The sequence below is a fragment of the Lolium rigidum genome, chromosome 7, assembly GCF_022539505.1.
Source record: "Lolium rigidum isolate FL_2022 chromosome 7, APGP_CSIRO_Lrig_0.1, whole genome shotgun sequence".
NCBI lineage: Eukaryota > Viridiplantae > Streptophyta > Magnoliopsida > Poales > Poaceae > Lolium > Lolium rigidum.
In genome coordinates, this window is record NC_061514.1 from 21642801 (window position 1) to 21668796 (window position 25996).

Consider the following 25996-nt stretch of genomic DNA (forward strand, 5'->3'; position numbering starts at 1 on the left):
GATGCTGAAACTGAAACTGGTAATGATAAAAATGATGCTTCTGATAAAGAGGAAATTTAAGAGGAACCTGAAAAGCATACTAAAAATACAAAATACACTAAGGAAGATTTCATTGCTACTAAACATGGTAGTGAGAGAGAACCTTGGGTGCAAAAACCAATGCCTTTTCCTTAAGAAACATAAATCAAAGGAAGAAGAACACTATAACAAGTTCTGTGAATGGTTGAAACCTTTGTTTTTGCAAATTCCTTTGACTGATGCTATTAAATTGCCTCCTTATTCAAAGTATACGAAAGATATTGTCTCTAATAAAAGGAAGATTCCAAATGAGTAAATCTCCACTATGCTCGCTAATTATTCTTTTAATGGTAAGGTTCCAAAAAAGCTTGGTGATCTAGGTATACCCACTATTCCGTGCTCCATCAAAAATAATTATGTTAAAACTGCTCTATGTGATTTGGGAGCAGGAGTTAGTGTTATTCCTTTTTTCTCTCTATAGAAGACCTGATATAGAAAAATTAATACCAACTGATATATCCTTGCAAATGGCTGATAAGTCTACTACCATTCCTGTTGGTATATGTGAGGATGTTCATGTTCAAGTTTCTCATAATTGTATGATATTAACTGACTTTGTTGTGCTGGAAATGCTTGAAGATGATAATATGTCTATTATTCTTGGGAGACCTTTTCTTAACACTGCAGGGGCTGTTATTGATTGCAACCAAGGAAAAGTAACTTTCAATGTTGATGAAAAGGAGCATACGGTTTATTTTCCCAAGAAGATTGATATAAAATATGGTCTAAATTCAATTATTAATATTGATACCATCCAAATTGGGAAATTTCATTTGCCTTTGCCCAAGCCAAACAAAGAGAATGATATTGTCATGATTGGGACTATGCCTGTCAACATTGAGGTAACATAATCATATTGTGAAATGCAAAGTTTTGATTCATATAAAATTGTTTTGATAACAAGACCTAATCAACCTTGTTAACAAAGTATTTTTTTCATGAATGAAACTATGTTTTCACCTATGTACCATTGATTGACTTTATATTAGAATGTCTTAGAGTTGCTATAGATTTAGTTTTGAATTGGTTTTTCATCATTCCATAATTGTTTTCCTGTGCTAGAATAATTATTCAAATTCTGAAAATTGCCCAAAAATAAAGTTTCTCGAAAAAATCCACAAAATAGCTACAATTTTTTTACGCATGATAAGGGGTAGGGAGGCACCTGGGGCAGCCCAGGGGGACCCACGAGCCGGCCACACCATGTGCTGGCGTGGGGCACACCCTGGCCTCGCCAAGGCCAGGTGTAGGGCCCCCTAGCCCTCCACTTGCTCCCTCCTCTGCCATTCTCCTCTCTCACCCGAGAAAACACATCCCCATTTATCAAACCCGTGTTCTTGCTGTTCTTCCTCGTGAATTTTCGATCTCCTTTCTCAGCCCATATTTCCTGCTGAAATTTGAAGCATTTACTCTCCGGTATGTGACTCCTCCGATTATCCAAGTAGAATTTTGTTTGGTGGAGTATATCTTGAGTATTTTGCTGTTGTAGATGACATGTTAAGTGAGCTTGCATGTTTGTATTATGATTAGATAAGTTGTTTTGATGCATGTTTAGCCCTCTTGCAAGTCTCTACAAGTGTTCTCCTTCATTTGTTTGTCTTAAAATCACTTTTTGTGAGGTTTGCTAAAAAATTCAGAGAAGAAGGATAGACGATCACACCTATGGAGAAATCTTTGAGAGAGAAGCACCTGGGCCAAGAAGGTCTTCAAGATCATCTACCCAATTTAGGCAATCCTATAATGAAGATCTCATTACACCGGACATTCGTGTGAGGGATGATGGAGAAGCACATCCATCCACTTTCCCATGTGTTAACTTCATGATAGATGCAGGTATTTATGAGGATTTCTTGCTCCCTGTTGACAGGGTTGGCTTAAATACTTACATGAATGATGAGAGTGAACAATATGCTTTGCTCACTAAAACATTTGTTGAGAGTTTTCCTTTAATAACACTACCTTCAAGCCAAATGTTGCATTTAAAATCTATGATAAGTCTGTCACTTTGTGTTTGTCAAGATTTTGTGATATCATAGGTATTCCTACTATTGGGACAGCAAGGAAGATTATGGACATTCCCTCTGATTTGTTGGAGCTCTACCGAGAGGTGACGAATGATGATGACCGTAGAGCCCAGCGTGGCAAAATAAGGAACATTCAACTCCCAGCTATTTGATATTTTACTTATTACCTTGCCACTAGTATTCTTGGTAGGGAAAACACTAGTAATATTTCTCATTATCACTTGGCTTTTCTAGCTACTGCACTCAATAATAGTAGTAAGTACAACCTTGGTGCTCTTATTGCTCGTCGCTTATCTGCTAAAGGACCCATCTATGGGGGAATTATTGTTGCACGTGTTATAGCTGCTTTGGATCTTCCTATTGATCCAAATAATGTGTTGTTGGCACTACATAGACTTGATCTTGCTACTATGAAATACCATCAATTTGTTACCGCTAACTCTTGTGCACGAGGTGTGGTATATAGAATGTTATTTATTGATGGAGAAGAAAGGGAGGTTCCCCTAACACAATCTAGTTTTTTTAGTGTTCATAGGAAGCCATGGTCTCGCTCAAAGGAGGAGTTGGACGAGCAGTGATGACCCACAAGTATAGGGGGTGTATCGTAGTATCTTCGATAAGTAAGAATGTCGATCCCAACGAGGAGCAGAAGGTGTTGACTAGCAGTTTCGATGAAGGATTCACTGTAAATGCTCACAGACAAGTATTCGGGGGTTTTGATGTAACAGATGAGTAAAGTACAAGTAAGTAAAATGCGAGAGAAATAATTGCAGCGAGTGGCCCAATCCTTTTTAGCACAAAGGACAAGCCGGTTTGTTTACTTGTAATGACCAAACGTTCTCGAGGACACACGGGATTTTAGTCTAGTGCTTTCGCTACATACAGTTGATTAATCTTCATTGTTTTGATAAGTGTTGTGTGGGTGAACCTATGCTAATGTACCGCCCGTCCTAGGACTAATACATACTTGTGATTATACCCCTTGCAAGCATCCGCAACTACAAGAAAGTAATTAAGATAAATCTAACCACGGCCTTAAACTGCGAGATCCTGCGATCCCTCCTGCATCGATATACCAACGGGGGTTTAGGTTTCTGTCACTCCGGCAACCCCGCAATTGGCAAACGAGTACAAGATGCATTCCCCTAGGCCCATAAATGGTGAAGTGTCGTGTAGTCGACGTTCACACGACACCACTAGAAGAATAACACCACAACTTAAATATCATAACATTGAATATTACTCAACCATAGTTCACTACTAACAATTAGACTTCACCCATGTCCTCAAGAACTAAACGAACTACTCACGAGACATCATATGGAACATGATCAGAGGTGATATGATGATGAATAACAATCTGAACATAGACCTTGGTTCAATGGTTTCACTCAATAGCATAAACAACAAGTAGAAATCGATACGGGAGAGTTTCCCCTATCAAACAATCAAGATCAAACCCAAATTGCTACAGCGGTGACGATGTCCAGCGGTGGAGATGGCGGTGATGATGGTGGAGATGATGATGATGGTGATGGAGATGATGTCCAGCTCGATGGCGGTGACGATGGCGTCGATTTCCCCCTCCGGGAGGGAATTTCCCCGGCGGATTCCTGCCCGCCGGAGAGCTCTTTTCTCTCGGTGTTCTCCGCCCCGCGAGGCCGGCTGTAACCCTTCGTGAGGATTCCTCTGTGGCTTAGGTCTTCGGGACGAAGGGTTTCGCGAAGAAAAGGAGGCGAAAGAGGCCGAGGGGGCCCCACACCACATGGTGGCGCGGCCAGGCCATGGGCCGCGCCACCCTATGGCGTGGGCCCACCCTGGGTCCACCTGGCTCCCCCTTCTGGCTTCCTCCGTCATCTGGAAAAATAGGATTTTTGGTAAAACTTCCTTCCACAGTTGATCTTCCGAAATATTGCATCCTGACGGTGCTTTTTCCAGCAGAATCCTGGCTCCGGTGCTCGATCCCCAAATAATCATGAAACATGCAAAATAGATGAAATAACATAAGTATTGTGTCCCAATATGAAATATATCAATGAATAACAGCAAATTATGATATAAAATAGTGATGCAAATTGGACGTATCAACTCCCCCAAGCTTAGACTTCGCTTGTCCCCAAGCGAAACTGAACTCTGTAAACAGGTCCACATGTTTATGGAGTGAAGAGTCGATAAATAAAATACGGACAAGAAGCATCATATTCATTCACACAAGACATTATAGTGAACAACTTCCTCATATAATTCAACTTGAAACAAGTATAAGGTAATCACAAATAAAGGTGCATAAGGAATCATAATTGGTGATGGCAAACTTTGTTCTTGGTCAGAGAACATTTAACAGATTATATTCATCTATTGAGCAGCGCTCTCATATTAAGGCTTATGGTAAATTTGCATACTCAATCATATTAATCATTGATGACTTTCAAAGCTATATTCATTCGAGTAAAACTTGTACTAAACAAGAAAGAGTAAAGACATGATGAAACAAATCACAATATAATAGTTTAATCACAACAACTCAAATGCTTGCTTGAGATGGAGGGAAATAGGTTTACTGACTCAACATAAAGTAAAAGACGAGGCCCTTCGCGAGAGGAAGCAGGGATTAAATCATGTGCTAGAGCTTTTCAGTTTTGAAATCATATAAAAGTAAAGTTTTGAGAGGTGTTTGTTGTTGTCAACGACTGGTAGCGGGTACTCTAACCCCCTTGCCAAACAACCTCCAAAGAGCGGCTCCCATATTATTTTCATTTTATGTGGCACTCCTTCCAACCTTTCTTTCACAAACCATGGCTAACCGAATCCTTCGGGTGCCTGCCAACAAATCTCATACCATGAAGGAGTGCCTTTTTATTTTAGCTTTATTATGATGATGATGACACTCCTCCCAACCTTTGCTTACACAAGCCATGGCTAACCAAATCCTTCGGGTGCCGTCCATCAATCACATACCATGGAGAAGTGTCTATTTAGTTTAATTAATTTGGGACTGGGAATCCCATTGCCAGCTCTTTTTTGCAAAATTATTGGATAAGCGGATGAAGCCACTAGTCCATTGGTGAAAGTTGCCCAACAAGATTGAAAGATAAAACACCACATACTTCCTCATGAGCTATAAAACATTGACACAAATAAGAAGTAATAAGTTTTGAATTGTTTAAAGGTAGCACATGAAGTATTTACTTGGAATGGCAGAAATTACCATGCATTAGGTAGGTATGGTGGACACAAATGGCATAGGTTTGGGTTCGGGTTTGGATGCACGAGAAGTATTCCCTCTCAGTACAGGTCTTTGGCTAGCAAGGTTAATTAGCAAGCATAGGAGTTGAGGGAAACAAACAAATATACATGTGATAGAAACAATCATGCATCTTACTTGTAAGCACAAACAGTTTTAACTCTAGAATACTAAGCAAAGAACTGATAAGAAAGATAATAACATCTTCTACATGTACCTCCTCTATTCTTCTTAAACTCAAAGTGTTGTTGCTATTGACCATTGCTAAGTTTGCCAAAACCAAATAGATTTACTTAATGCTCCCAAAGTGGTACCAATACTAAAATCAAGATCAATCATATAGTAGAAATTGCAAACTAAAATAAGGTGTGCAATATGTAAATGATAAGACTTCTCATTAATATTCCATAACGATAACTCACACCAAGGGATACATAGACAAACTAAAGGAGAGATACTTCCACACTGCAACCCATCTCATACGATAACTTCCCTACTCATGATATGACACTACTTGATAGTAAAAAGTAAAAGGTAGTGATAATGTGATACCGCGGCACTCCCCCAAGCTTGGAACAAACCAAGGGGATGCCAATACCGATGATGGATTACTCCTTTGGCGATGGTGGTGATGAATTCCTGACAAGCTTCTCAATGAGCTCCTGAAGCTCATCGATCCTGTATATGAGGTTGCGAATCATCTCCGAATTGTGCTCGACGCGGTTAAGAAGTCTGTCCGATGACGAGTCCCAACTCTTGGAGTTATTTCCCCAACCTTCAGCTTCGGGCTCCGTCTTTCCTGCATTGTTAGAACGATCTATATCCCAATTGCTAGGCAGTGCTGCCTTGGGAGTCCTTTCAATTTGATTATTGTAGATCAGATTGTGGAAAGGATGGTGAATGCCTGAAGAAGATGTCCTTGGAGCTAGGTAATGGCGAGGAAGTCCTCCTCCGGTCCTAATCCGTGCGCTCTTCTTGGCGTTGAGCGAGTTTGTCACCACTTCGATGCTTGCAATGGTAGTGCGTGAGTGCTCTTGCGGAACTTCCTCGACTTCCTCTTCATCCTCCTTTGCTTCTTCCTTGACGCTCTTGTCCTCTTCTTTCCACTCACGATCCCGATCATCTTCATCCGGAAGCTCCTTGCCCTTGTTCTTGGAGACCATGGTGCCTCTAAACTGAAAACAGATCCTGGCAGAAACAGCTCGAAACAAAACACGTCGAGAAAGCGATATACGGACCTCCAGGGGTCCGGGGATTTTATAATAAAAAATTTCAGAACAAACGGAAAGTACCAGGTCGAACCAGAGTCGGAAAGGGGCGACGAGGCGGCCAGACCATAGGTCGGCGCGGGCCCAGGCCAGGCCGCGCCGGCCTATGGTGGCACGCCCTCGTGCGTCCTTTCCACTCCGTTTCGAACTCGTAATTTTTCATATTTTCCAAAAACAACAAAAATAATGTTCGGAAAGTAAATCGCGAACTTTTCATTACCGAGTATTGTTAGCTATTCAAAGTCGAGTTCGGCGGATCTGTCAATTTGTCCTTTGATGAAAGCCTCCGGTGTTTCCACTCGAATAATATCAACATCAACATTATAAGAATCACCTGAGATATAATGCTTAAGTCTTTGTCCATTCACCACTTGCGTAGCATTGCCTTGAAGAGAGCTAATTTTAATTGCTCTCGAACGATACACCTCCTCAACAACATATGGTCCTTCCCATTTCGAGAGTAATTTCCCCGCAAAGAATCCGAGACGAGACCGATACAATAGGACTTTATCCCCAATATTAAACTCTCTTTTGATGATCCTTCTATCATGCCATTTTTTAACTTTTTCTTTGAAGAGTTTAGCATTTTCATAAGCTTCACTTCTCCATTCATCTAGAGAACTTAATTGTAGCAACCTCTTATCACCGGCAAGTTTAGGATCTTTATTTAATTCTCTAACAACCCGATAAGCTTTGTGTTCTAGTTCTAAGGGTAAATGACAAGCTTTTCCGTAAACCATTTTATAAGGTGACATTCCCATGGGGTTTTTATAAGCAGTTCTATAAGCCCATAGTGCGTCTTTCAACTTACTAGCCCAATTCTTTCTAGATTTATTAACAGTTTTTCCCAAAATAGATTTAATTTCTCTATTCGATAATTCTACTTGACCACTAGTTTGAGGGTGATAAGCGGAAGCAATTCTATGATTAATACCATACCTAGCAAGAGTTTTTCTAAAACCTCCATGAATAAAATGAGAACCTCCATCGGTCATAATATATCTAGGTACTCCAAATCTAGGAAAAATAATATCTAAAAGCATTTTTAAAGAGGTCTCACCATCAGCACTTTTTGTAGGTATGGCTTCCACCCATTTAGTAACATAATCAACAGCAACAAGTATATGCGTGTTACCTTCTGAAGAGGGAAAAGGTCCCATGAAGTCAAATCCCCAACAATCAAATGGTTCAATAACAAGAGTATAATTCATAGGCATTTCATTGCGTCTGGAGATATTACCAACCCTTTGACATTCATCACAAGATAAAATAAACTTCCTTGCATCTTTGAAGAGAGTTGGCCAATAAAAACCTGATTGTAGAACCTTTTGTGCGGTTCTATCTCCGCGTGATGTCCTCCATAAGCACTGCCATGACATTTACTCAATATCTCTTGTTGTTCATATTCGGGAACACACCTTCGCATAATACCATCCACTCCTTCTTTATATAAGTATGGGTCATCCCAGAAATAATGCCTCAAATCATAAAAGAATTTCCTCCTCTGCTGAGCTGAAAAGGTTGGAGGCAAGTACTTTAACATCCCTCGGATAGGGCATCTTCTCAATAGCTTCAACTTTAGCTCTATCAACTTCAATACCTCTCTCAGAAATTTTATGTCCCAATACAATTCCTCATTTCTTACCACATCCTTCATCTTGGGAATTAGACGACGCTGAGGTTCAACAACAGGCTTCGCGTCCTCTTCCATATTAATGGCATGTTGGCAAATAGAGGGAGAAATCCCCTTCAAGTCATCAAGAGTATAGCCAATAGCACCTCGGTGTTTCTTCAATATTTGCAATAATCTTTCTTCTTCAAACTACTGTAAGCTTAGAACTAATAATAACGGGATATATTTTCTTATCATCAATATGAGCATATTTAAGATTATCGGGCAAAGGCTTTAAATCAAAAACAGGATCTTCCTTTGGTGGCGGTGTTGTACCCAAATCTTCCACCGGTAAATCATGCTTGAGAATAGGTTGGCGAAGAAAAATCTCCTCAAGCTCATCTCTTTCTTTCCTAAAAACTTCACTCTCGCTATCCTCCAAATGTTGCTGCAAAGGATTATTAGGAACAAGAACAATAGATGCACACTGCTCCATTTTAAAATCATTACTAGGCAAATCAGCTTTATAAGGAGTTTTGGTAAATTTGGAAAAATTAAACTCATAAGATTCACCAGCAAATTTAGTCAAAATTTTCTCTTTCTTGCAATCTATAATAGCTCCACAAGTATTTAGAAAAGGTCTACCAAAAATGATAGGACAATAATCACTAGCAGCAGAACCAAGTACCAAAAAGTCAGCGGGATATTTAATCTTACCACATAGAACTTCCACATCTCGAACAATACCAATTGGTGAAATAGTTTCTCTATTAGCCAGCTGAATAACCACATCAATATCTTCAAGCTCACAAGAATCAATTTCGTGCATAATCTCCGTGTAAAGCTCATAAGGTATAGCACTAACACTTGCACCAATATCACATAAACCATAATAGCAATGATCACCAATTTTAACAGATAGCATAGGAACACTAGCTTGTTTGGGTTTATTAGGATGTGAAACAATATTAGAAGCATCTTCACGAGAAAATAATATGACCATCCTCTACATTTTCGAGTCACAAGATCTTTAACAATTGCAACAGCGAGGTTCAACTTTTATTTGTTCTTCGGGTTCTCTAGGTTTCTTTTCACTTTTATGAACCGCACTATTTATAACGAGTACTCTTTCATTTTAGCGGGAAAAGGAGTTTTTTCAATATAAGCTTCGGGAATAACACGATCAGCAGTTTCAACTACAACACACTTATTAATAGATGAATCAATTTTATCTTTATATGGTTCATGATACTTATCAAAATTCTTCTTAGGCAATTCATAGTGAGAGGCAAAGGCTTTATAAAGATTTGCAGCAACTTGAGAATCAAGACCATATATAGCACTCATATTACGAAATGTATCAGTATCCATAAAAGCTTCAATGCATTTATAATCATAAATTATACCTGATTCTCTATCTTTGTCGTTCTCCCAACCTTCGAGTATTTTCTTGGATCCGATCAAGAAGGTCCCTTTTAAACTCTTCTTTGTTGCGTGTGAATGATCCAGAACAAGAAGTATCCGAGCAAAGTCTTGTCTTGAAAAGAAAGTCTTGCATAGAAATTATCAATAATAACATTACCAGGAAGCTCATGAATGGGGCATTTGAGCATTAAAGACTTCAATCTCCCCCAAGCTTGGGCAATACTCTCTCCATCATGAGGCCAGAAATTATATATGCGGTTCCGATCTTTGTGAATTTCACTTGGAGGATAAAATTTGGAATAGAATAAAGGCACAATGTCCTCCCAATCAAGAGAATCACCATTCTTCAGCAATTTATACCAATGCGCCGCTTTACCAGACAGCGATATAGAGAATAGTTTCTTCCTAACTTCATTCATAGCAATACCTGCACATTTGAATAACCCGCATAATTCATGCAAAAACGAGTAAATGATCACCGGGATGGACAGTTCCATCCCCTTCATAGCGGTTATCCATAACATGTTCAATAATTTTCGTAGGTATTTTATATGGTATTACTTCCTCTCCTGGCGCCTCATCCACTACCGTTGCGGTAGTAGTAGATTTCCCAAATAGAAATTGAAGAGAAGATCTCTCCATAATGACTTATAGCGACAGGCAGAAATAAAATCAGCACAAACGAGTAAAGGTTTTCCTTACCAATTCCACTTACCAATAGCGCTTCACTCCCCGGCAACGGCGCCGGAAAATAGTCTTGATGACCCACAAGTATAGGGGGTGTATCGTAGTATCTTCGATAAGTAAGAATGTCGATCCCAACGAGGAGCAGAAGGTGTTGACTAGCGGTTTCGATGAAGGATTCACTTGTAAATGCTCACAGACAAGTATTCAGGGGGTTTTGATGTAACAGATGAGTAAAGTACAAGTAAGTAAAATGCGAGAGAAATAATTGCAGCGAGTGGCCCAATCCTTTTTAGCACAAAGGACAAGACGGTTTGTTTACTTGTAATGACCAAACGTTCTCGAGGACACACGGGATTTTAGTCTAGTGCTTTCGCTACATACAGTTGATTAATCTTCATTGTTTTGATAAGTGTTGTGTGGGTGAACCTATGCTAATGTACCGCCCGTCCTAGGACTAATACATACTTGTGATTATACCCCTTGCAAGCATCCGCAACTACAAGAAAGTAATTAAGATAAATCTAACCACGGCCTTAAACTGCGAGATCCTGCGATCCCTCCTGCATCGATATACCAACGGGGTTTAGGTTTCGTCACTCCGGCAACCCCGCAATTGGCAAACGAGTACAAGATGCATTCCCTAGGCCCATAAATGGTGAAGTGTCGTGTAGTCGACGTTCGCACGACACCACTAGAAGAATAACACCACAACTTAAATATCATAACATTGAATATTACTCAACCATAGTTCACTACTAACAATTAGACTTCACCCATGTCCTCAAGAACTAAACGAACTACTCACGAGACATCATATGGAACATGATCAGAGGTGATATGATGATGAATAACAATCTGAACATAGACCTTGGTTCAATGGTTTCACTCAATAGCATAAACAACAAGTAGAAATCGATACCGGGAGAGTTTCCCCTATCAAACAATCAAGATCAAACCCAAATTGCTACAGCGGTGACGATGTCCAGCGGTGGAGATGGCGGTGATGATGGTGGAGATGATGATGATGGTGATGGAGATGATGTCCAGCTCGATGGCGGTGACGATGGCGTCGATTTCCCCCTCCGGGAGGGAATTTCCCCGGCGGATTCCTGCCCGCCGGAGAGCTCTTTTCTCTCTGGTGTTCTCCGCCCCGCCGAGGCGGCTGTAACCCTTCGTGAGGATTCCTCTGTGGCTTAGGTCTTCGGGACGAAGGGTTTCGCGAAGAAAAGGAGGCGAAAGAGGCCGAGGGGGCCCCACACCACATGGTGGCGCGGCCGGAGCCATGGGCCGCGCCACCCTATGGCGTGGGCCCACCACGGGTCCACCTGGCTCCCCCTTCGGCTTCCTCCGTCATCCGGAAAAATAGGATTTTTGGTAAAACTTCCTTCCACAGTTGATCTTCCGAAATATTGCATCCTGACGGTGCTTTTTCCAGCGAGAATCTCGGCTCCGGTGCTCGATCCCCAAATAATCATGAAACATGCAAAATAGATGAAATAACATAAGTATTGTGTCCCAATATGAAATATATCAATGAATAACAGCAAATTATGATATAAAATAGTGATGCAAATTGGACGTATCAAGCAGCTGTGACTGCTCGGATTCCATGGGCAGCACCAGGAGGAGGAGGCGGCCACTGATGACTGTGCCACGCATTACACCGGGGCGTCCTCGAGTTCATATTAGGACGAAGGTGCTTCTTCATCGTATTACGGAGGCAACACTTCTTATACTTCTTGGCCTGCCTGGGAGTGATCTCCACTTAGGCCAAAAGCCTAAGCTTGGGGGAGGTATACCGACATCTCACTCACCGATACAACATGTTCCGTTGGAACTTTGTATATCCATGTTTCGCTTTCTTTTTGTTCTTGTTTAGTTTATTTCTGTAATTTCTCTTTTATTAAATCTTGGAAGTTGTTACTACTGTAATAACCTCTCATTAGCCTATTTATTTTGTTGTTATACCTATGATAGCCTCTAATAGGAAGGAGGTAAGAATTGGGGAAGTTGCTGTCCAAAAACAGATTCTGTGCTGTCACCGTAAAAATTCGTACTCCCAGCCAGAAAGGAATTTTGAGCTGCCAAGTTTTGAGCATATGCCCCAGGTTGTTATCTAACTTTCGTTAGTTGAGCACTTTTCTAGCTAGGCTACAAAACATATTGAAAAAAAATTGATCTTTGCCTGTTGTTATGGGTTGGCATATTTCTGCCACTAGTTGCATTTGCGTGTCTATGTTATTTCTTTCTTTTTGTTGTTCTTGCTTTTATTTCTACTTTCCAAAACACAAAAATATTAAAAATATTTCTGTTTATTTCTCTTCATTTGCTTCTTTAGTTTGCTTCATTTTCTCATTATGGTTTGCTATTCGAAAATCCAAAAATATTTTGCTTTGTGTGTTTATTAAAAATCGAAAACTTAAAAATATTTGTTGTTCTTATTTGGTTTTGTAAAGTTGTTGCAGGGTTCAACGGTCTTCCATGATTTCATTGGGTCTTGGTTATCATTTCATATTATTCAATCCACACAAGTAAATGGCAATAATGACGGTCACGATAATTCGAGTTGTGGTGAGAGGCTGGTATGGACTCTATTTGTTTTCATTTTTGTACATATACTCATTTATGTGGACATTCTTAGTTTGTTTGTGTAAGGTGTATGCTACTTAATGATGCTCAGTATTTTATGCTCTCTCATGATTAGTTTCAATTTACTAATAGTAGGTAACATGTCATATAGATGGTTGCTTGCATTGCTCTATTCATATAACGATATGACATTGTGGTATCCTCCTCTGAATGCTTCATTTGAATCGACTTGGCACATGCTCAATCATGCATAATACTAAACAAAAGTCATTTAAGCCTCGATGATTTATCTTGCCTCATAGTTCTTGTATTACTTTTATGCTTCCGTTAATTTTGTCCGTCGCAAGCATGATTATGACAGTTACTGCTTTCTTGATTGTCGCTTCCTAGTCTATTGCTAGCCTTCACTTGCACTGAGTATGAGCTCTAATCATGCATCCAACAACTAAAAACCAAAGTGCCAATTGTGTCCACCATACATAGCTATATGTGGTATTTCACTGCCACTCTAAAGTGAATTGCTTGTGTGCTACCTTTAAACCTTCAAAATTACCGCCTGTTTTGTGTTTTCTTTTAGCTCATGAGAAAGTATTGAGTGCTTTATTGTCCTTTCATGACTTCATACCGTGACTAGCATGCATAATGTGATGGTCCATAATATTGCAAAAAGAGCAAGGCAACTAGGTGTCCATTCCAAATAAAATATAAAATGAATAAATAAACAAACACTGCTCCACACATTATGTACTGGAGAGATCCTAAATAATGGTGTGCATTGGAGAACTACATGGGATCCTCTCTGGAGGTCACTATATGAAGGGATGATAAATCATTTAATGCCAGTCATTGACATAGCCATGCATGCTTCTCAAAAAAAAATATTTTCAACACTCCTATTGCATTTGAAATGAAAAGCTCTAGCACATGAGTAATCTTGATTCCCTCTGCGTAGGGCCAATATTTTACTTTTATGCTGAGTCACCAGCCTTTCTTCGAGCACCTTCTCAAAAGCATAGCTGTCATTCTTAGTGTAATATGCTTGTCCCAGAATATTATGGTATAACTGTGATGCTTGAATCTTTCGATATTTTTACTTCTAGTACGTCTTGTCTTGAACTTTAGAGGTGCCCTGGCATTTATGTTTTGCTCCACAAATAAGGGCAAGCGAGATACCACTTTAGCATATCATAATATGAGCATTGCAATTCTGCAGATACTTATGTTTCATGTTGCTTATTATTGTGTTGGTATCTTTTCATAGCTAGCATAACTATTGAGTAGCCTTAGTTGCATACTTCTTATTATGAATTGCCAAAGCATTTGATCATTTAATGAGAATATATACATCATATGAAGCAAATAGGTTCGTGAAAGTTTCTTTTATCGCACTCAGTTGTCACTGAATTACTTGAGGACAAGCAATAAGCTAAGTTTTGGGGGAGTTGATACGTCCAAAACGTATCTACTTTCCCGAACACTTTTGATGTTCTTTGCCCTCTAATTTGTGTGTTTTGAATGCAACTAACATGGACTAATGTTGTTTTAGCAGAATTGCTCTGGTGTCTCGTTTTTGTGCAGAAATCCAACTTTCAGGAAAATTCCCGGAAAATATCGCAAAACTCATATTTCACCCGAAGACTCACGGAGCCAGAAGACGAGACGGAGGGGGGCCACGAGGGGCCCACACCTGCCCTAGGCGCGGGCCAGGCTTGGCCGTGCCTAGGGGTGGTCTGGCCGCCTCGGCCACCCCCCTCGGCCTCTCCTGCCGACTATATTAAGCCTCCTGACCTGAAAACCGAGGGGGGTTCGACGTTTTTTCAGAAAGAGTTCCGCTGCTCCGCTGCCACCAGAAATCCCAATCCGGCACCAGAAACTCCGTTCTGGCACCCTGTCGTGACGGGGAATTGGAGGAGATCATCGCCATCGCCATCACCGACACCTCTCCATTAACCATCCATGATTCCCCCATCCATGTGTGAGTAATTCCCCGCAGTAGGCTGTAGGGGATGGTAGGGATTGGATGACATTGTTCATGTAATAGCTATAAGATTGTTATGGGCATAGTGCCTAGTATCCGTTGTTAGTTTTTTTTACATTGTTGCAATTTTCTATGCTTAAAGCTTGTCACTTTGGGCCCGAGTGCCATGATCTCAGATATGAACATGTTATTGATTCATGATGATAATTATTGTTTTCGATCATACATGCAAGTTGTATACACATATTGTTTTCCAGAACCCGAGGCCCCAAAATGACAATAATTAGGATAAACGGAGGGGATGGCTATGATGTGAGGATCACGTGTGTTCACGGAGTGTTAATGCTTTACTCCGTTACTCGATTAAAAGGAGTACCTTAATTACCAGTAGTTTCCCTTGAGGCCTCGCTGCAACGGGCAAGTAGGACAAAAGATGTCGTGCAAGTTTCTCATTGCGAGCACGCACGAATAACTAGGAGCGCACGCCTATGGTTATCTTATGCTAGGATGCTTTTATCATTATTACTTGCAATGCCAAGTCTTACTATTATATGAACTATATCATTCATGCAGCGCCCATTCATCCATCCATGTGCCTATAGTTTTAATTCTTTTGTCTACTGCAATCATCGCTACTGCTGTTTTCATTTTACTACTGCTGTTACTTCACTACTACCACTGCTATAAAACTATTACTAATGATAAACTGCTGCGACCAAGTCTATTTCCAGGTGCAGGTGAATTGACAACTCATCTGTTAAATCTTATAAATATTCTTTGGCTCCCCTTGTGTCGAATCAATAAATTTAGGTTTTACTTCTCACGAAGACTGTTGCGATCCCCTGTACTTGTGGGTCATCAGACATTTGTGTCTAAACTTCTACTAAATTTCATTCATTCCTCAAGGAAATGCCCTAGAGGCTAGAGGCAATAATAAAGTTGTATTATTCATATATCTCATGTTTCATAATTAAGTTTATATTTAATGTTGTAATTCTATTAGCTCCGTACATTGAGATACTGGAGGAAAACCTAATTACATGTGTGAATCATAAACACCAAATAAGATATCCCTAGTCATGCCTCTATGATTAGCTCATATGATAAAGATAGTCTCGTTTAACTGAGATGCCAAATGATATACCATGAAACTCATCGTCAATATTGTAAATGTTGTTACAATGTTGTCGGTAACATATGAGATCCACATTTTTTGTGGAACAATAATGATGGATAGACCCCAAATGATATACCTTGAAACTCATCATCAATATAGTTATCTGTAGTTTCTCAAACACCAAGTATTACCGTTGCTAAAAATCTTCAGACCATGATATAAATATGAACTAGGATATGATATGGATCTCACGAGATCTTCAAACGTCACCTTATAACCGAGTGAAAATAACGATGGTCTTTGTGCATACTAGATAATATGGTGTAGTGTCATTTCATGTGGTAACAGGAATTGCTATTCTGATGATGGAAAGATACACTCTAGGCGTCCACTCGTGCATCGTGATGTTCGTCATCATCCTGGTTGGACACGTGACTAGGTTGCTATATCATAGGAACATCGATGGTGCGGGATGAGTAAAAGAGCCAATGCTGGCTAACGAGAATAATCTATAGTTTCAGGCTATGCAAAGTATCGAGAAGCAATACGACATTATCGAAGAGTAATACCAAAGGTTCATACAGCTAAGATCTCTGTGTTATATGTCGGAATCGTTCTTGTTATCAAGCACTCAACATCGATCATTATCATAGCGATCGTTATGAACTTGTACACAAATAGCTGAACCCATAGGGCCACACACTTAAGGTTTACGGACATTTAGAATGTGAGTGTGGATGGATAGAAGAAAATTGGTTCCGAAGGATTTTGGAAAGTCTCGGAATATTCCAAGAGTGTTTGGAGTGTGTCCAATAGTGATATAAAATGGTTTAGTCATTTATGGAAACTACCAGAAGGATCTAGGATGTTTCGGAATGCATCTGAAGAGTCTGGAGTATTCACAGAAGGTTAGAAGGGTCTAGAAGGGAAGGCACAGAGGGGCACCATGGACCCTCGTTGGTTGGCATACATTCACCACTAAGTCGGTTTGGGGTAAGGGGGAGGAGTCCGGATGGACTCCAACTCCCACTTAGTTAGATTGGAGGATGGGAAAAGGGGGGATCAGCGCCCCCTATATAAGGAGGGTGCACGTGCGGAAAAGGCCAACCTAAGCCCTAGCATGAGCCCCGGCCCACGACCACCTCCACTTCTACCACCTCACGCTGCCGTCGTAGCCCCGTTGGCAACCACCGCCACGCTGCCACCTCCTCGCGCTGCCCTAGACAATGATGGGAGGTCGTAGCCATCGCCACCACTTCTTCCTCAATGCGGAAGCGCTTCCAGAGTTCTACCCCGCCTTGATCCAATCTAGTCTTGGTGCTCGCGGAGGCGCTGTTGGATCTTCGTCGACATGTTCCCGCTATGATGGTGTGTTTGATCAAAAGTTCGACATGGTGTTGTTGATCTCGTACTTGTTGATGCCTTGTAGCTGTTACACCAACAGAACTTCTTCGTGGGAGATGTTTGCGGTTCGAGGGATAATACATCTCCTCACGGCTAGACAAGTCTAGTTGCGGGGATCGACTCGTGTCTTCATCAACCTCGTCATTGACAACTTCAATAAGTTCTGCTATGATCTATTACCTGCCTTCTGGCATATATGATCTTGATTATGCATGCCTCTAGGATTTTATTTTTGATGCGCGTTCCCCAACAATTACCCACACATATTATTGCACCATTGCACGTCAAAAATTTGATCTAAAGTAGCACAAAGTTCTCCCTTAAGAGTTCTATCAGTTGTATCATGTACAAGTACAAGGTCAAATAAAAGCTCTCGAATATAACCACCGGTGTCAACAAAGCAAAGAACCAATGCCATTTTATATCTCTTCGATTCATCTTGTGCTTCAACAGCAAGCAAGCTGAATTTTGCATCACTGTTATTTTTCCTGATTGAAGCTTGCACATTCGTAGAAATCAAATCCAAGATCCCCTTTTCAATTTCTGGTGAAGTATAGTTAGCATTACCCATAGCACTACCAAGTATTAATGAAGCAACCTTTTCATGATTCGAAGAGAAGACTTTCACTATTTCAAGAAAATTCCCTTGGTTATTTGAACTAGGACCCTCCTTATTTCCACAATGCTAACCATTTGGCAGCATCAATTGATGTAGTATTAAGCCAGAACCTGTTTTTGAGAATTTCCTCTATTGATACGTTATGTATAACACATGCAATTTGGCAAAACCAGTCTTCAAATTATCATAACACTTAACAGAACAATTATGAGCAGAATTAGAACCTTTTTCCATATGACATATGAAGGCACGCTGTTTTCCATTATTCACCATTTTCCATTTCTAAAATAATTTGATATAAATGAATGTAATATATCCACATTTTTCTGCTGGTTTGTTTGAAAAGGAAAGAACGGGCAACAAAATGCAACATTTTTTATAGATGAATATTCTAACCATGAAAATGCCCCAACCTAATGGTATTAAAACCTACTCTTTTGACCTTCTTGAATAGAAGGAGGATAAACATAATTTTGTCCGATATGGCCCAAGTTGCATGTAAATCGTTCTAATTTCATCTTATTTATCAGCAAGATAAGTAGCCCAGATTTATTTTTCGTACCGTTGGATAAACCATTACAAAATTTGCAATTTTGCAAACAAATAATGCATCTTCTATTTTATCTACATTTTCTATATGATCAGTAGAAAATGAGTCTAGATATGTTTACAATGAGAGCCAATTGCCAATTGGCGGGATGGGAATAGTGAGAGCAGCTCGAAGCCCGCCAATAAAAACAATGATTCTTTATACTAAATATGTTTACTTTCTAAACGTGATACATACCAAGAGCATGTATACTTATTCTTATTAGTATGTTTTTAATATATTAGTCAAACTATTTTTATCTTGTTCATAGTTATGAGTAGCAAAACTAAGAATGTAAAGCATTGGCACTATGGTCTATGCTAAACATTTCTACCATGTGGCATTGGAGATAAAATTCTCTAGCTAGACCGATTTTGTAACAAATACTATTTATTTTATTTGATTTATAGTGGCACATTAAAAAATTATCTTAGACAAAGTTTCACAAAAACTCCAAGTGAGAACACATTTATGTGCAAATTATTTTGTGGCACTTATCAAAGTGTATATAATTTTTTTTGTGCTAGCACGTTTACATATCAATATATTTATCTAAAATATTCTAGAGCATCAATTCTTACAAAATATCGTAAGATTACAAATGTGCCAAACTATGAGTAACTAGTATAAGTAGTCGACCCAAGCTACTGCTTTCCAAAGGGGAAAGCTCCTAAGATATTGCAAATTCTTATTTTCATCTATGATACATACATAACGCTTGTTCTTCCTATTAATAGGGAAATAAAGAGTATAATGAAGTGAATGTTACAAAGATCAATATGCTGGCAATTCGAGGATCAATGTCATCCACTTATGGTACAATATGTCATCTATCAAGTGTGTTATTCAGAAAACACAAAGAGACATGCGTTTTGTGTGTTAGCACCTGGTAGTGGGTGCACAACTACTCCATATATAGTTCCACATGACATGAGCTACTGACAATATAATATAATTAAGATCAGGTTCCCAAACAAATAAATTGTATAATTTGCATTCATAACTAAGGGATATATGTATATCTCAGATGTATCTTGTTATAGACACATGCTATTATGTACATGATGATTGACCTACTTAACAATCCGGAGGGGAGGCATTGCCAAAAGGGAACAATCATACTACAGGAAGGTGACCCAAGCCTTTGATTCAAAGGTCGACTAAATAATGACTTTGGTCTTGACAAAGTTTAGAAGAACACATGTGGTTGCCTCGCTATAGGACACTTTCTCAATATGTGCTTGGTTTTGACATATATCATCATCATCATCATCATCATCATCATCATCATCATTATTAGTGAGTGACTAGATCTCAATCGACTATCAATTCTCAGTTGGGTGATCACCCATGATTTTATGTCACGTGAATACATTATTAGTGTTGTAAAAATTATTTCCGTATAGTGTGAACAAAACCTTTGTACCACGTCAACATTTTTGTAAGTTGCAACTCATGTGCAAATCCAAGAATAGCATGAACCACGACGCAAATCCAACGGCTGCTGAGCTATAACTTAATTCTTAACCGACTAAAAATTAGCAAAACATCATTATAATTGTTATTGTTATTATTGTTAGTTGTTTTTGGTATTTTTTTATTTATCCATTTAGTTAAAAAAATACACGCCGCTGGGACATGCGAATGTAATCTTATGACACTGAGACCTGCGGAAACAAAACTAGGAGTCTTTGACCAATAGCTAGTTTCATAGAATTATATGTATAGATCCAACAAAATCATAGTTATTATCAAAACAAGTTTTGGTACAATTTTATAATATGGTTTTCAAGTATCAAATTTAAAATAGACATGGCGAAAGAAAATCAGCTGTCTAACCCTTTATAATTAAATGTATTTCTATAAAAAAAAGGTGACGTGTTTACAAGAACCAAATGAGTAGTTGACTTTAGAAAAAATGTCAACTCAAAAGACATAACTAGGATTTGTATCACGAACGTGACAAGGACAACTTCATTGGATTTAGATACTTTCTAAGACCATATACAATGCAAGGTGCTTTGTGGGGTGGTTACAGAATAATCAAGATTTTGTTAAGCACCGGTTCTTGTATTTATATAAGAGAGATGGCTAGTTAAACATCTTATAAATAAGACCAATGCATAAAAAATCGAATTATTTCTGCCCATTGTACGAGGTGGTCTAATTGACACTTAATTTGGATCCGATGAATCATTAAATTTCTTAGCCAAACTTAGAGCAAGAACAATAGTATAGCCGGCAGTCGGCTATAACAATTTGCCACATCATCTATAGTCAACTTATAGCTAGCATGTGCAATAGTAAGCTATAAAAGTGTAGTACTTTTATAATACATGGCCCACCTTTTAGTCTCACATAGTGCATAGGAGCACGTGCTAGAGCTGGCTATTAGATAGTAGCCCACTTCTTTTCTCTCTCCTAATCTCTCTCTTCCAACTAAGCAAATTTATAATATTTTATCTCTTATAGCTAGCTGATTGTACCTTATTGTACTTGCTCTTAGTGACTTTCGCGGGCGGTATGTATCGAACTCGTGTCAGGTGACTTATTAGTTAGAAGCACTGAAGCACCAAGGTAAGAAAAATAGGATGAACTAGGAGCAGGTGCATGCATGCCGAGTGGAAGACGGCCCGACCCTCAATGAGAACCTCACAATTCATGACAGATTTAGAAAATACTGTGACCGGTCAAAATCAGAGTCCCCGACCTCGTTACCATCTTTCTTTCCCTGAAGCAAAACTCACACAACACCTACGGTAGGCAGCTGGGGGAACTAAACGGCGATCGTTGTGAGGGCTGCTCCGTGCCGTGCCATGCGCCAAGATGGCCTCCACCGTCGCGCCGCTGAACACCGACCTGGACGTGCCGGTCAGCACAACGGATCAGACCAGCGGTGGGACGGCGGCCAACCCAAATGTCCCGGTGGTGTGCTACTCCAACCTGATGATGACCGCCAACGGCATGTGGCAGGGCGACGGCGTGAACCCGCTCGAGTTCTCCCTCCCGCTCTTCATCGTCCAGGTGGCCGTCATCGTCGCCACCACCCGCCTCCTCGTCGTCCTCCTCAGGCCCTTCCGCCAGCCGCGCGTCATCGCTGAGATCCTCGCCGGCGTGCTGCTGGGCCCATCGTTGCTGGGGCAGAATCAGGTGTGGGCCAGCATGGTGTTCCCTTTGCGCAGCCTGCTCACGCTCGAGACGGTGGCGCACCTCGGCCTCCTCTACTTCCTCTTCCTCGTCGGCCTCGAGATGGACATCGACGTAATCCGCAAGTCGGGGAAGAAGGCGCTGTTCGTCGCCGTGGCTGGCATGGCGCTGCCCTTCTGCATGGGCATCGCCACCTCCTTCATCTTCCGGCACCAGGTCTCCCGCAACGTGCACCAGACATCCTTCCTGCTCTTCCTCGGCGTCGCCCTCTCCGTCACGGCCTTCCCCGTGCTCGCCCGCATCCTCGCCGAGATCAAGCTGCTCAACACGGACCTCGGCCGCACAGCCATGTCTGCCGCCATCGTCAACGACATGTGCGCCTGGATCCTGCTCGCGCTCGCCATTTCCATCTCCGACGTGAACAGCACGGCGATCTCGGCCCTGTGGGTGCTCCTCTCCGGGGTGGCCTTCGTGGTCTTCTGCATATTCGCCGTGCGGCCCGCGATGTGGTGGCTCGTCCGACGCATCCCCGAGGGCGAGACCCTGAGCGAGGTGCAGGTCACCCTCATCCTCACAGGCGTCATGCTCGCCGGCGCGTGCACCGACGCCATCGGCATCCACTCCGTCTTCGGCGCCTTCGTTTACGGGCTGGTCATCCCGAGCGGGCCGCTCGGCGTGACGCTGATCGAGAAGCTGGAGGACTTCGTCACGGGCCTCCTCCTCCCGCTCTTCTTCGCCATCAGCGGCCTACGCACCGACGTTACCAAGATGCGCGACCCTGTCACCGTCGGCCTGCTCGTGCTCGTGTTCGTCATGGCCAGCTTCGCCAAGATCATGGGCACCATCATCATCGCCGCGCTCTACACCATGCCGTTCCGCGAGGGCATCGCGCTCGGGTTCCTCATGAACACCAGAGGACTCGTGGAGATGATCGTGCTCAACATCGGGAGGGACAAGGAGGTGCTAGACAACGAGTCGTTCGCGGTGTTGGTGATGGTGTCGGTGGTGATGACGGTGCTAGTGACGCCGGTAGTGCTCAGCGTGCGCCGGCCGTCGCGGCGGCTCGTCGGGTACAAGCGGCGGAACCTGCAGCGCATCCGGCACGACAGTGAGCTCCGTATGCTGGCTTGCGTGCACACCACCCGCAACGTGCCGTCTGTGTTGTCGCTGCTAGAGCTCTCCAACCCGTCCAAGCGCTCCCCCATCTTCATCTACGCGCTCCACCTCGTCGAGCTCACCGGCCGAGCCTCCAACATGCTCGCCGCCGCGGCCGCCGGAGCCTCGAGCCGGACAACCTCATCCTCTTCCTTGCCTGCCGCCACGGAGCACATCTTCAACGCCTTCGAGAACTACGAGAGGTGCACAGGTCAGTGCACGATGGACTCCGTTTGTCTCTTAAGGCAGGACGACTAACATACGAAGCTTGTACCGGTACGTATATGTAGGAGGCGTGTCCATCCAGACGCTGGCGGCGGTGTCGCCTTACCAGAGCATGCACGACGACGTGTCCGTGCTGGCGGAGGACAAGCACGTGTCGCTCATCGTGATCCCTTTCCACAAGCAGCAGACGGTGGACGGCGGCATGGAGCCCATCAACCCGTCCATCAAGGGCTTCAACGAGAGCCTCCTCGCCGCCTCCCCGTGTTCGGTCACCATCCTCGTCGACCGCGGCCTCAGCGCCGCCGCGGCGCGCATGTCGGCCGAGCACCGCATCGCGCTCTTGTTCTTCGGCGGGCCCGACGACCGCGAGGCGCTCGCCTACGCGTGGAGGATGGTCGAGCATCCCGGCGTGGCCCTCACCATCGTGCGCTTCCTCCCGCCGGAGTACCGTGCGGCGGCGCGGTCCTTCTCCGACGCCTCGTACCGCTCGGGCATGGACCCGCGCGCCCAGGCACCAATGAGCCACAGCACGGAAGGGAAAAGCGAGCTGCAGATGGATGAGGAGTACCTGAGCGAGTTCCGCGTGAAGAACCACGGCAACCCCGCCATCACGTACGCCGACAGGATGGTGTCCAACAGCGAGGAGACGGTTGCCGCCATCCGGGGCATGGACAACAGCACGCAGGAGCTGTACATCGTGGGGCATCGCCCGGGCGAGGCTGGGTCGCCGATGACGGCGGCGCTGGAGGACTGGATGGAGTCCCCGGAGCTGGGGCCCATTGGCGACATGCTCGTGTCCTCGGACTTCTCAATGGCGGTGTCGGTGCTGGTGGTACAGCAGTACGTGGTGGTCGACGCGCCCGTGGCCGCCGTGCCCGTACCCAGCGGCGGCGACCCGGTGCGCCAATACGTGGGTAACGCTAACCAGCGGCCGCCGGCGGCGTCCACGGCGTACAGGGGGAGCCCGGCGTCGTCGACGACCAATAGCAGATGGTCTAGCGACACCGTAGGATTCTGAAGCGCATAGTAGGGTCTTACGTTTGTTGTGATTTGGGGGATTTTCCTGTTCCTGTAGCTGTGTATGTTCTTCTTTCGGATTCAACTTGTATAGTGTGCCAGGTCGTCGTAGCTGCGTTGCTTTGTTATGCAACGTCAGGGGTGACTACAAAATTTTCAGCCACAATATTTAGATTCGGTTTCAAGCAGGTGTACTTTCCGACGCGCGACAGAAACCACGACGCGCCAAAGAAAAATTGTCCATACATACATTCATGATCAGCACCAGCGCCGGGTCTACAAAAACGAACTGCCCAGGGGGACTGCAACCGGTCCTAACCCCCCGTGTCGCCTAACGGAATTGCTCCACACACGACAATTGATGTACGAACTCTGTACGATGCTCTCCAACCGCTAACTTTCCTTTAGGCCCACCACGCTAATTAATCCCCAGCCCAGTACCATGTGCCCAAGTCCGAGCCCAGGTCAAACCATGACCTAGTGCCCAGTTCCTCCAATCTATAAAGAGTATATCTATATACCTAATAATAAAGGAGCTAAGGTTTCTGCCAAAATTTTCGTCCAACATTTTTTGGACATTTTTACCCTCCCACCAAAATACATATAACTGTACAGTGCCATTGACCGGTTCGGTCTTCTTTTTTCCTCTCCCGAGAAATCCCCTCTCCCTCGCTCACCAAGGAAAGAAAAGCCACAGCCCACAGCCCGTGCCACCCACGATCCCCGCCGCCACGCCAGATCCGGATATGGCCAATCGAACCAGAACGAGTTCTTACCAAACTCAGCTCCCGAATCAAATCTCTGATTTTGCTCGTTCAAATCCACCGATATATAGCCCTGTCCTCCTCCGGTGACTACCACAGATCTGTTGAAAATTTTCCAACAAATCGATTGCAACCTCGCCGGAAATTTCTCGCCACGCGCGGAGCCAGGCGTTCACGGACGGGCATCAGGTGGCGGCGTTAGCGCTGGTCGACGTAGCGGCATGGCCGAGCCGGCTCACCGAGTTGGATCCGGAGCCCGCCACGCTGTGCGAGCAGGAGCAAAGGACGCAGATGGGTGGTGCCGCCGCACGTGTACCTTGCGCGGCGGGGCGCCGACCGTAGAGACCTGGACAGAGCGAGGGGAGGGAGAATGTGGCCAACGGCGACAGCCGCAAAAGAAGAAAAAAATCCCCAATCGACATCAATGCAAGCTCCCACGGAAACCTACCAGCGAGGCCTCGCGCCGCCGGCAGGGGCCTCGGCCGCCTCCATCAACAAGAGCCGCCGGCTAGGGCCCCGCTCACCCTATCCCCACTTCTTGCTCGTTGAGACTCCCGCGCGCCTCCAGCTCCGTCGCCCACCGACGCGGTCGCCGTCCTGCCTCTGGTGCTAGCTCCAATCGAACTACGGGCACGGCGGACTCAGAGCGCGCCAAATCACAGGGCTCAGCGCTGCCCTCCCCGTGTCCTCATGTGCTTCGCTCGCTGACACGGCACGAGGTGAAGACGGGCGTGGCTGGGTGCGAGATCTACATCCAGAGCAAGGCGGTGTAGACGCCGTCGCGGCCGGTCGCCCTTGACAGAGCCGCTGATGCTGCGGAGGTTCCAGCGATACGGAGAGCAGTCAGCAGCTCCCGTCAACAACTACAAAGAGACTAAGGAGATACTACTCTGGTGAGATTTGCATAATTATCAAGGAATCGAATGCCATTTATTTTAGTATAATCGGCGTGACGCCGTGTAGACATTGTGCTGCAGGAACTTGCGTATATAGTCCAAAGGTACATGCTCATGTTCAATTTACAGCGATTGTTTTTCATTCGATGAATTTACAG

General features: G+C 43.3%; 1 protein-coding gene across 1 annotated transcript; it reads left to right on the forward strand.

The window, feature by feature from the left end:
* The first annotated feature begins 21460 nt into the window (after window positions 1-21460).
* On the forward strand, window positions 21461-24179 carry LOC124670191 (cation/H(+) antiporter 15-like). Its single transcript, XM_047206703.1, has 2 exons — window positions 21461-23147; window positions 23227-24179. The coding sequence occupies exons 1-2, from the start codon at window positions 21461-21463 to the stop codon at window positions 24177-24179; spliced, it is 2640 nt and encodes an 879-aa protein (XP_047062659.1).
* Window positions 24180-25996: the final 1817 nt, after the last annotated feature.

Bases quoted from the DNA above. Each gene is read 5' to 3' on its own strand.
- LOC124670191 (XM_047206703.1), top strand. From the start codon at position 21,461: ATGGCCTCCACCGTCGCGCCGCTGAACACCGACCTGGACGTGCCGGTC. The intron at 23,148-23,226 runs GTCAGTGCACGA...ACGTATATGTAG, and splicing joins GAACTACGAGAGGTGCACAG to GAGGCGTGTCCATCCAGACG.